The 12,047-nt window shown below is 47.8% G+C and overlaps 1 protein-coding gene across 1 annotated transcript; it reads right to left on the reverse strand.

The window, feature by feature from the left end:
- Positions 1 to 2,074: 2,074 nt before the first annotated feature.
- Positions 2,075 to 9,739, reverse strand: BNIP3 (BCL2 interacting protein 3; the record flags this gene model as incomplete). Its single annotated transcript, XM_035892904.1, has 5 exons — positions 2,075 to 3,539; positions 5,257 to 5,406; positions 5,514 to 5,620; positions 8,293 to 8,377; positions 9,465 to 9,739. Coding segments are annotated over 5 exons (669 nt in total), but the record flags the coding sequence as incomplete, so codon positions are not given.
- Between the last annotated feature and the right edge of the window lie 2,308 nt (positions 9,740 to 12,047).

Below are 12,047 nucleotides of genomic sequence, written 5' to 3' on the forward strand. Positions count from 1 at the left end.
CGACGCTGTGCGGGGCCCGGGCTGCCGACCTGCGCCGGTGGCTGGCGTCCTCCTGTCTGTCCTTCCTGGGGGGGCTCGGTCGTACCCGTGCTTGTGCCTCTAAAGAAACAAAGCTCCCTGGACTGAAGCGTGCCGTGCTTACGGCGCCGCTTGTCTGTGCTCCGAGGGAGGGGGGGGTAAGAAAATAATTTTAGCTGCAACATTGAATTTTCCACTTTCTCTGGTGTGAAGTGGGAGGATCAAAGGGCTTCAAGTCCTCAGTGCGAATTTTGTCAATTCTAGCACGTTAAGGCGGTCCTAGGCCATTTCTTTTAGCATTTATGTTTCTTTCGGACTCCTTGTCCCCTGGTTCCACAGCTTTAGAGGAGCCTGTGCACTTCAAAGCTGCTTTAAAAAAATGGGTAACGGTGACATTTGCACGCGGCATCCGTTACAGAAGTGCGTGTTGAGAAGGCGAGGGCAAAAGGCCAACGTTGGGCCGCGGACACCTGATGTAGCCCGGTACGAATGCCTGGAGCAAGAATTCGATAACCATGTCGAATACTTTGCTACTTTAATGGCACCATGAGGACGAGTTGGGTTTTTGTTGGGTTTTGTTTTGTTTTTTAATTACCTGTGCTCCTTCCACTCACGTTAGAAGCAGTAACGAGATGGACAGTGTTTCGGCTTGGGTCAGGGCAGCCGAAGGATTTGCTGCTATGAACACAAACCTCGGTTCAAAGGTTGCCCATCTGACGGGGGGTTCGGGTGTCCCCACAGGGGTAGCGGCCTCCTGGGGCCTCTCACAGGCAGGTGGGGGGCAGTGGCCCGAATTTGGGGGGGGGGGGGGAGCCTAAAAATGGGGGAAATGGCGGCGCTAACGGCCATACCGTGCTTGGCTCCCCACGTACGGCGTTGGGGTCCCCGAGTTCCCCCTGCTGCTGCTGCGCTCTGGACAAAAGGGTGAGCACAGACCAAGTACCTGTATTTATTACCGTCAGTTTTCTGCAGTGACTGAAAAAGTGGATGCAGTGTTTCTGCTCGAGAGCCTTGGCTCAGCACGCGCGCACCGAAAAGCTCTGTTGAAACCACACTCGCCTGTGGCGTGACCGAGGACAGGGGCTCAGCTCCTCAGAGATAACAACGTGTGTCATTCTAATCAAAAACAATGTAAGTTATGAATAAGAATGAAACGTAGCTACCTCTAAAAGCCTGGTCCGTTGTGCTTGAGCCAAAAAAAAAAAAAAAAGAGTTGACCGTCTGCCTGCGTTTGTGGAATGAGATTGACTTTCCTGCCGCCCTCCTTCCCCGTTCCCCTCTCGCCGGGGCTGCTCTCGTTCGACCGCAACCGCTTTGGGACGAGGGTTTCACCTGGGGGCGATGCCCCCCACGTGGGTGCCGAAGGCTGAGCCAGCCCTCCCCGTGCCACCCGCGGCCCCTGCCCAGGGCAGGGCTGATGGGGCGAGTCTAAAACCCCCCAGGCCGCTACAACATGACCCGCTCATTTCCAATCACAGTGGCAACGCAGATCGGCAACGTTCCCTCGGCAGTCGTGACAGGCGATGGATGCGCCACGGGTCAGGGCACTGGGAACGATAAATACGCCAATAACTGGGTTTAACTGTGTAGAACAGTTCCCCGTCTTGTGTGCAGTTGGAGAGGCCCCCCAGGGCAGGACGGGGTCCGGGCCTTGGTTGCCAGCGTGGGGGAGCCCTGGCCCCCCCCTGGCTTTCAGGCACTGAAGCTTCCAGCTCCTGCGGGAAGGCCCAGGGGCCTCTGCAGTGCAGGGCCCGTCCCTGGCCACCCAGGAGCGCGTTGCCTGGGCTTCTAGCAGTATTCCTAAGGCATCCTTTATTGAAATTTGGATGCAATGGTATTAAAAAAAAAAAAAGAATCTTTACTTTTTCCAAGGGGGAGAAGCAGTTGCTCCAACAGTAATTCCCCTACCAACGCTTTCAATGCTGGTGTGGGGGAACACCAAGGTTCAACTCCAACTGTGGTCAGATTAAAAAAGCCCGTGCCTGGTTTCACGTATAGGAAACACTGTTCAGAAATTAAAATAATTCCGTAAATCCACTTTTTATAGCACGTACAATAAAAGCCCCACCCAGAGCCTCGTCCTCCTGTAAAAGGTGTGTGATGACATCCATGCGAGGGAGAACAAGGGATTTACTCCCACGGCAAATGAACCCGGGGCGCGGGGGCGTTTGAGCGGACACCGACTGCCCCCTCCCGCCCGGCGCCCACGCTTTACAGGCTCCGCTTCAGGCACGGAGGAAAAAGTCAGCGCTGGCAAGTAAGGACAGAAAGGAAGCAGAAAGCAAATTTATTCTTAAACGTTGAGGCCAGTACCAAGTAGAAGACGCCTTTGCAAGTTTCTGGTTACCGAGTGACTTCTCCCGCCAGCTCAGCCCCGTTTGGGCTTAAGAATAAGCAAGGAAGTTGTTTCCTATGGAAACTTCTCCCTTGCTCGCCAGCTGTGCGAGTAAACAGAGTGAAACTGTTGTGCAAAGCAAAGGGCCTCGTCAGCCGCTTTCAACAATCATCCGAGAAAAAGGAAGGAGAAAACTCCGAAGCCCCGAGGAACCTTTTTATTTAAATATATAAAACATGGTATTTCAGCAAACATTCATTGTCTTCTCATTAAATAAGGTAAAATCACTGAATGAAAGAGCATTCCATTAGTAAAAACAAATGCGCAAGCAGCCCGCTTTTAAATCTACGCAAGGATGAGGCAAACAGAAGATGCGGATTTATTATTTTACAGATAAAAAGACGGAGAAGCAACAGTCTGCAAGTAGGTACAGCAGAAGGAACTTCTGTTAATTGGGGACTCAGAGAAGCGTCTTTGCAGCAGCAGCTGTTTATTAGGCACTGAAGTCCGAATTTTAATTCAGGCCGTTGTGCATCACACTCTGAACCAGTAAAAACTGATGAGGTTCCACTGGTGCTGATTTCCCGCGGCTGACCTCCAGCATCTCAGCATTTCACAGCTCGCACGGAGGCGAGAGCGCGCCAAGCAAAATCTGCCTAAGGAAGAAACCTCCTCGAGGGAGGTAACCGCCGCTCTGAATCCCCGTGTGTACGATACGTAAGGCCACGCGTTCTTCTGGGCTACAGCAGCGGTGACGGACGTTCACGGGGACGAAGCACAAAGACAGGGCAGTTTAGATGAATACCCAGCTCAATCACCATTGCTGCATTAAAGCCAGGATTGCTTTTAAACATCGAGTTCTTTTAATTTGTCAAAGGTACTTCACTACAAAGCAGTATAGCGGGTGTTAACGCAGCTGGAACAAGCGCAACGAATTGATCCGGCAGGCTGCGTATGATGTATCAGCTCGAGCGTCTCTCTGCCCATTCTTACTAAACTAGGAGCACAACACGGGCAGAACAAGCACACACCCATCAGGCAGCCATCGCGAGCTCCGGCGTTCCTGCTCGTCACCTCCTCCGGCCCCAGGCGAGTGCTCATTTGCTTTGCTTTGCCGGGAGGTCGCCGGTGCCTTTAAAACGTGCTGCTCGAAGCCGTGGTCGTGAGGCGCCTCCCGATGTAGATCCTGAGGATCAAGAACACAGGGTCAGCGAGCGCTGCGGTTCGTTTCAACCAGCAGGCACAGCAGGCGAGGTGAATGCTGGTCTTAGCAGGTCACCAGTCACCAGCAGGAGCAGCAGTGCCAGTCACCAGCAGGAGCAGCAGTGCCAGTCACCAGCAGGAGCAGCAGTGCCAGTCACCAGCAGGAGCAGCAGTGCCAGTCACCAGCAGGAGCAGCAGTGCCAGCTGTATCGAAGCGGGCCAAGCAAGCCACTGTTCAGCTGCCAGTGACTTCGTGCCCGCCCTCGCCCGGTGCCGCCCCCGCGCTCTAAGGCTGAGCAATTCCCCGTGAGCCGTCGGGTGCCAGGAACGCGGGAGTCAGAGGTAAGTACGGGGTGAGCAAGGACGCGCTGCTGCAGGAGGTCTCCAAGTCAGATGCTTTATTACCTTTTGCCTTTTGTTATCTCAAGTTTTTCCATTTGCTAAACGCCTCTGAAATTCGTGAACCTCTCACTTCACCGTCATCTTCCTGTACCTCCTGCTATTTCTCTGGTCCCTGTTTCCCAGCCTGGTTAATGCTTGCACAGCTGCCCTACACTGCAACCTCTCTTCACACGCTTCTTGTAGCTCAAAGAAATTATTATTTTGATGTGTAATGTTTTACTGATACTACATTAAGCACTTTCTGAAGACGCGACTTTGTTACTCGTTACAGAATGGGAATGGTGCAAATTTGCAGCAGTGGTGGAAGCGACCGGGAGGGAAGTACATACTTAAATCGCCAAACTTGCGCTTATCTGAAAGGACAATTCCAGTATGCTTTGATTCCATCTTGCACAGTTACTCGTTTTGATTTTGGAAGGAGTTCAGTTAGTGTCATGCTGCCTTTACAGTATTACGTGGCTGAGACCTTGATTTTGCACAGGAAGATAGCCTGTGCCTTCATCCATCCAAAACGGTGCGTACTCGGGCCGCCCCTCCAGCCAGCCACTGCAGCTGTGCCACCTCCTCCTCTTCCCCGCAGCCTCCCGATCCCCTCGCTCTCACCTTGCGTAGCCTTGGCAGGGGGGGGGTAAAGAGCAGGACCAGAGCTAAGGGCAGGTTCCTCGGAAAACAGGGGAAACCCCCGAACTCGTACCGCGGTGGGAGAGGGGCCAGGCGTGCCTGGGTTCCCAGCTTTCTTTCCTGGTATCCAGGAATCTGCCACGCTTAGGTGCAGGCAAACCCTGATCCTGACTAAAAGGCGTTTAACCTCTTCCTTCAGTCTGTCTCCTGTAGCTGGTTTTGAAGGATCATCTAACCCCCAAATCATCTGAAGAAAAGCAACTCTCGTTTTGTTTGGGGATCCCCCTCCCTCCCAGGTGTGAGTGGAATTTTAAAGTACATTAAATAGTATCTTTCTCCTTTGCAACGAGTGGTGAGATTGAAAGTCGTATCTCCATGGGAACCAAGTACTGTGTCAGTGTAACTGCAGTGCACGTCTAACTCCTAATTTCACTGCTCCTTACTTATTTTGAAAAAATTCTCAACTAGTAAGAAGAGCAGAAAAGGAAAAGTTGATGCTTTCAGCAGTGCCGCAAGCAGAAAATGCTTCCCAAACAACTATCTGTCCCCCATCTACAGAGAAGAGTGTACTACTCGTCTTTTAGGCAAAGAGGGAATTGGGAGTCAGAATTAGGCCTCTGAGAAAACAAAAAAACAAACAAAAGTAGAATTTTTTTTTACCTTAAGTTTAAACTTACCCAAGTCCAATGGCCAGCAAATGAGAAAGCAGCAGAGACGGAAGAAAAACCTTCAAAAACTCGGCTGAGAATATCCCCCCTTTCTTCATTACACTGGTATTTCTCATGCTGAGAGTAGCTGTGCGCCTGGGATGTTTGAACAGGAACTCCCTAGTTTTGAGGAAGAAAACACGGTCTCAGCATTAACAGATTCATATTTAGACTCGTGGCAGTAAAAGCTGCATCCGAGTGCATCCTGAAGCACTGACAGCACTCACTTTGGTGGGATGTTCTCGGGCCTGCTGGACCAATCCCATATCCAGTCTGCATTCTTCTTCAGGAGCCTTTCTACTTCTTTCCTCCTTTCAAGAAAATCTTCTTCAGACTAAAACAAAAAGCCCTTATCAGACAGCACTCAGAACTGTGACAGGTAGGGCGTTAGCACTGCAAAACCACTCCTGCTCTGCATCCAAGACCGTATGCCAGGCTACCTCTGCCGCTCGCTTCTCCCCTCGCTTCCCACTGTCAACTCTCTGGATTGCCTCTGCTGAAGTATTTAGATCCTAGACAAAGGCAGGGGAGGAGGGAGATCTGTCCTCAGAGCAGGACGTGGATGGAGAAGACCACATCCCAGATTTGCTTAAGTAAAGACTACCCTGGGAAGAAAATGCCGGAGCCCCGCATTTAATCCCTGCACGCGGGATCTGAAATTGTCTCCAGTTCCCGCATCTGACCGACACTTGGCAGAAGAAACTGCCTGCATTCAGAACTGGGGGGATGTCATACTTGTCTGACGGTCCTTGATCAAGCTAGCAGAAGCCAAGTGAAGCTCCTCCTACTCTCATGAGGCTCCCTGGGTGTGGGCCAGTGTGGGGAATAGAGCAGTCGTGAGCCCAGTTCTACCTGCACCCACCCAAACAAACAGTGGCTTTGTTTTCAAGTGAATTACAGCATAAGCGCTGAGTAAGAATACAGTTTCTTGCTTAATACATGTGCATTAAATGGAGCCAAGGGCTGGTGATAAAAATAGCATCTGATGGTAGAATTAAAATAGCTCTATAGCTATGCGGACATACGCACTTAGGAATGGAAATAAAACTGTCCGGGCAACTTTAATTCTGAGGGGTTTCTAACTTTTGATTATTTGTTCTCAAAGTCTAAATAGTGACCTTTAAACACAGGAAGGGTTTTCTGGAAATAAATATAAAAATAATGAATTTCCACTAATGTGTGTAGCTAACCTAAAGCTGGTAATTCGTTCAGCTGGATCCCTGTAGGAGTGGCAGCGATGATGGGGAGAGTTTCAGATAAAGGAAGAGGCACTGGGACCAAGCGCATTTCATGTCATTTTGAGAACTGATTAAATCTATGTATCATTGATACAGCTGGATAATTTACAAACCGCACGAAGCCGAAACCCCACAAGGTTAAATGCTGCACAAACAGCAAACACAGAGACTTTGTTTTAAAACATTCCTAGCAGTGGGTAGAGAAAGATAATCCATGGGCCAGTACAGCCAGCCAAGGAAATCGAGGGGACCCCGAGGTGATAAATACCCAGCGCACGCTCAGCTACAGATGACAAACAACAGTCATTGAAAAGGTAAGTGATGGACAAAATCAGGGTTGTGTTTTGTTGTTTTTTTTTTAAAGTAAAGTGCAAGGGTCCCGAGTTCCTACTAGAATTAAAGAAATACCATTGCACAATGGAGCACGAGTAACTGTTTGTGCTGGTAACCTTTGCCAGTTTATTATCGTTTGTGATCTCTTTTTGTGCACAGCCCCCAGGTGAAATACAACCTCTATTTCTAGTTGCTGCTGACCCTGTCAGAATTAGTCACAGGCATGGAATATACTTCAATTTAATGAGAAAATAGTAACTCTTTGTACATAAACAGCGCAGGGAGAGGGATTTGCCCAAGATAATACAGCAAGTCTTTGGAAGGATAGAGAAATTTACTTAAAATACTTTTAACACTTCACTCCTCAAAATGCTTTGTAAGTAGATTTTTTCAAATCAAAGCCAGTATCTAATTACAGTGAAGAGTTAAGATTTTCACCTGTCATCATGCAATAAGCTATATATTGCCAGAACATGGTTAATACGCGGTATCCTTTTTCCCCATACTTTTCTCACTGATTTTCTTTGCCAGTACGTAAACAAATGTACATAACGAAATGAGAAATAGCGGGGAGTTTTTCAAAGCAGCACACAGAAGTACTCGTTGTTAAACTGAAATGGAATCGTATTGCTATGGCAGTGCTTTGAAAACGTATGTCACTGGCTGCCATGCTGAAGTGGCTCTAGAAATTCTTGCTGCTGTCAAACTCGCTTTTTAAATTCGTAATGCACCGGTGGTAGCGCATTTAAAGAAAATGTCATTGTGGGGGATGCATGAACCATACAGAGCTGACAGGCAAAGGGGGAAGAGGAAACTTCTGCAGGGTAAGCTGCCCACAGAACATCAATATTCGCCCGCACAGCCATGCATACGCCCACCCTACCAATGCCTTTCCTACAAATTTGAAGGTAAAATCCCATTGCCTCACAATCTGTTAGATGTACATCACAATCGACCTGTTGAGCAGGGAACAACAATGCCCACTTCACAGGACAAAGGAAACCATGACAGAGAACAGGACTCAGGGTCACCAGAAGTTGGAGGCTCAGCACGGCGCTGACTCCAGCTCTCTTGAAATCTCGACTAGTGGTTATTGTCTGGATTATCTTTTTTCCTAAAAACTGCTTGTAGGATCTGAAGGTTCGCCTTTTCCACTTGTGGCTGGCAAGAGGCATTTGAGAACCCAGACATTTTAAAAAACAATAGATTAGGGCACTTAAATCCGAAAATTTCAGGTTACAGATTTAAAAAAAAAAATAAATAAATCTATGTAAGTCAGATACAGATGCACAAAGCCTGATTCCACAAAGATTACTCTAAGTTACCAACTTATTTAGGTCTCTACAGTGGTAGCTTCACCTCTTACTTCCTAATGCTGGTTTTCAAATAATGAGAGTAAGAAATTCTTTCTCCCAAAGCAAGACAAGGTTTTTACCTGAAAGCTGTTCTTTTCTCCACTGCTGTGACTCTCTATTTCCAAAGCTCTGTGGCTGTCCTGAGGCGTCTGGGAACGAGGAGGGCTTGATATAAACAGAGATGCAAGTAAGAAAGCACTCATTAAGTTTTCTGTGACATTGTTTATGGTATGAACTAAAAGCTAGTCAACGAAGCACAGTTCTCCCAAAGAGCTACAGTGCCCTGACCATAACTTAAGAGATTAACCTGCCAATGGGCGATACAATCCAGACATAATCTTTGATTTTCTAACGATCTGCCAAGAAGCTTGCTGCACAGAGCCTGTGAGGCTGTAGGATTTGGCCCCTGTTACTTACTCAGTAACAATGGGAAGCAAATGATGAATAAATAATGGAGTTTCATTTGAATTCAAAGTAGCCAGACAAGGCTAGGAAGTTCTGTATCCTACTGTCTTTTTTTTTTTTTTAAATAAACTTTAGGCTGCAGACTTCACAGCCCATAAAAAAAAAAATCAAATAAATGAATTAATAACAGTGACCGACAATTTGCATCGGATGCAAGTTGTTCTGTTGCGTTATACTCCTAGAAATCGGTTATGTTTTCTAAACTAGAGAGAGGGCAATTCTTCAGCAATTACCTCAGGACTATTACTGACGAACCTCATCACAGAACACAAGTTGCTTTTTACCCCCTTTCTCTGACATTCCTGCCCCAGGCCGCGGTGCTAGCAGCGCTATAGCTCCTAAGAACAGCACTGACGCCGCTTGCACAGGGACTGATCCTGCAGAACGGCAGCCGCACTCGGCTCCGGAGTGTTTTATTTACTAGAAGGCGGCTGCTGCCGGTACACAAGCAGCACAGCCGTGGGAAGTTCAGCTGCTGCTGGACGACTTTATCAGGATACACCAAAACCCCAAGATGGCATCTCCATGAGAGGCGAGAACTCTCCTGGAGTCCTCTCCCCTGTAACTTCTTTCTGGTTTCAGGACAAATTTCTACCCACACATTACTCTGGTATTTAAATATGAAATTTTCGTACCTCTTCCTCTCTGCGTGTGTGTATATGCGCGTCCATATGTATACACACGCACGTATGTCAGCATTTCTGTATTTATCTTTGCCTCTTGTGCATGAAAAGGGCTTTGTGTAATAGTGACCTTTGCTTTGCTTGCAATCAAGCATTTTGTTTACCTGTCGCAATGCGAACTTTCTCTTGAACTGCTTCTTCCAGATTCGTGTTGAGCATCGAGAAGTATTTTTTCCATGTCACCATTGTGAATGGAAATAGAGGCAGGTACCTGCTCTTGGCTCGTCGGAGTGACAGCGCTTCCACCGCCATTTCCATTACTGCTGAAGTGGAGCTCTACCCAGGAACCTGCTCGGCATAATTGAGAACAGAACCAGAATAAACCAAGCGGTTTCACGTAAAAGGCATATAAAATATGAGACTGTCGATCCTCCCCAGCGTGGCATCACAGTACAACACTCAGAAGTACTAGCATTGACGCCTCGGCTAATAAACACGATAGAAGGCCAAAACGCGGGGGTGCTTTCGCTAGCGAGCTGGGGAGTCCCTCAGAACCACGAGGAAGCCAGTCAGTATATTGCGTCTCTTTCTGCATCTGAAGACCTTTTATTTCGGGATATGTTTAATTTTTATTGTTCCACATAGGTGGCAGCCAAATAAAATAATCTCAAGGACTTTCTCTGCCAAAGCTCACTTGTTAGTCTACTGAAAATCTTTTAGGCTCAGGACTCCAGGAACTGTGTTTTGTTTAGCCTTTTTTCAGTACGGATTTTTAGGTGTCCCTGTTAAGCAACAGAGGATATGTGGCAACGACTAGATCATGTGTTTGCTACTCGCAGTATATTTAACACAGACAGTCACATGTTGCTTTGTTTTTTTAAGAGCGTGCTGAATAACAACTCTCTTCTGGGCTAGCAAAACCAGCGCACAAAAGGACCCCTATCTGTTGCCTCCTTTATGAATCAGCTCAAGAGACAGATAACATTTGGATTATGTAAATGTCAGTGGAATGTACCCATGTAATGTTGTTTACGCGTGTAAACACCAGTAGAAGTAAACACCAGTAGAAGTAGATGGATGTATTGTGCCCCCACCCTGGAACGGGTCACAAGAAATCTAACGGTGAAGCTCCCCAGATTCTGGGGAGCACGGCAGGAAGGATGCCTAAGGCACAAGCAAGGGAAGGGAGAGACGCAGAGAGCGGCGTTTGGACCATGCCTGCTCGAGGGGCAGAGCTGGGGAGGTAAGGCATGTCCACGGGAACAGCAGGAGGGATAAAGGACCGGTTTTAAAGGTATGCCGAAGGGGAGAAGCCAAGCGGAGACCTAGCGTGAAACAGAAACATCAAATGAAGACAGACACTGCAGTTGTGAAGAGACTGAAGGTCATGAACGGAATGAAAACAGCAAAAAGCCAAACTGCTTGGTCTGCAGTAATAACATTAACCTCTCTCTTCTGAAAAGCCAGATGACCACAAAGTCTTTTGAATGGAAACATACTGGCTTACCGAGTTCTGAAGCAACATTTTTCTGGATAGCCTCTTACTTCACAACGGTTTTGTTGTTTTGCGGGGGTTTTTTTCCCCCTCCATGTGACCATACGTGCTATGTGTCTGGGTATGTGTTTATACCCAAACTTTTCCCTACTCTTTCCTCCCAAATTCATGAAAGCCCATGTTGTTACCCAAGAATGATCGCAACCACTGAATTTTATAAATTAAGATAGTGTCCAAGCGGAGCTCTGGCTCCAGCTACCTCAAGAGTATCAGCTAGCTCCCAGCCTACCTGTCCTCGCGCCCCAGCGCATCCCGCCTCGCCTTCTGCTCCTCTACTTACAAAACCAGAACAACTTCACGCTGCGCTGAGCGCACGACAGCGATTCGTATACATGGTCATGAGCTATTTTCTTCCGTAAAGATATGAACTATTTGAGGCACGCTCACATTTCAACAATCATCAGCACCACAGGCTTCATGCAGCCAAGGAACACTGCCTACCGAAACCTTGCTGGATACAGCACGGTGAGCGCAAGAGAAAACACGGAGGAGATGAAGATTATAACAGAAGGGTCACAGTACATGTGCTTTACACGTTTCCTTTTTTTTTTTTTCCTTTCAGACACTCTTGAGAGTAAGGCTGTGCTAGCGCACTAGGAACATGCTGTTATATTATCATTTAAAGATAAAAGAGCCCGAACTTCTATGAAGTTGGAAATATAAACATAAGAGCACGTGTAGCGTGGCCATGCAAACTGAACGGGCTGAGTCGTAGGGAAGGATTTTTGCAGAGAATCATCTTGCACGACGTTCCAGCCCAGCGCGCGTACTGCGGGAATACAGATCAACTCCATCAGCTCTGGAAAACAATCAGCAGCTCCATCAGCTCTGGAAATCTTAATCTCTTAATACATGGCTTTCAAAACTGGAAACAAAAAAGCAAAATTCCACAGAAAGATGACAACTTCTCCTTAAATAGCTAAAATCACCGCGTAAATCACACAATTCCACGTGTAAATCACACAATTCCACGTGTAAATCACACAATTCCACGTGTAAATCACACAATTCCACGTGTAGCTGCGCACAGATCTTCCCCTTGCAGTGTAAATTCGCTTCTGACTGTTGCTACACAGGGATCCACGCACCTGACCCCGACCCCTCCTCAAAGGCGCGCCCCAGGCTGGCCACAGAGGGTCTCTCCCGCCAAGGCAGGACTCGCGTTTGCCACAGCGCAAAACCTGACGAGGAT

This window comes from Egretta garzetta, unplaced genomic scaffold (genome assembly GCF_000687185.1).
Source record: "Egretta garzetta isolate BGI_Z169 unplaced genomic scaffold, ASM68718v1 scaffold164, whole genome shotgun sequence".
In the NCBI taxonomy this organism is placed as follows: Eukaryota; Metazoa; Chordata; class Aves; order Pelecaniformes; family Ardeidae; genus Egretta; species Egretta garzetta.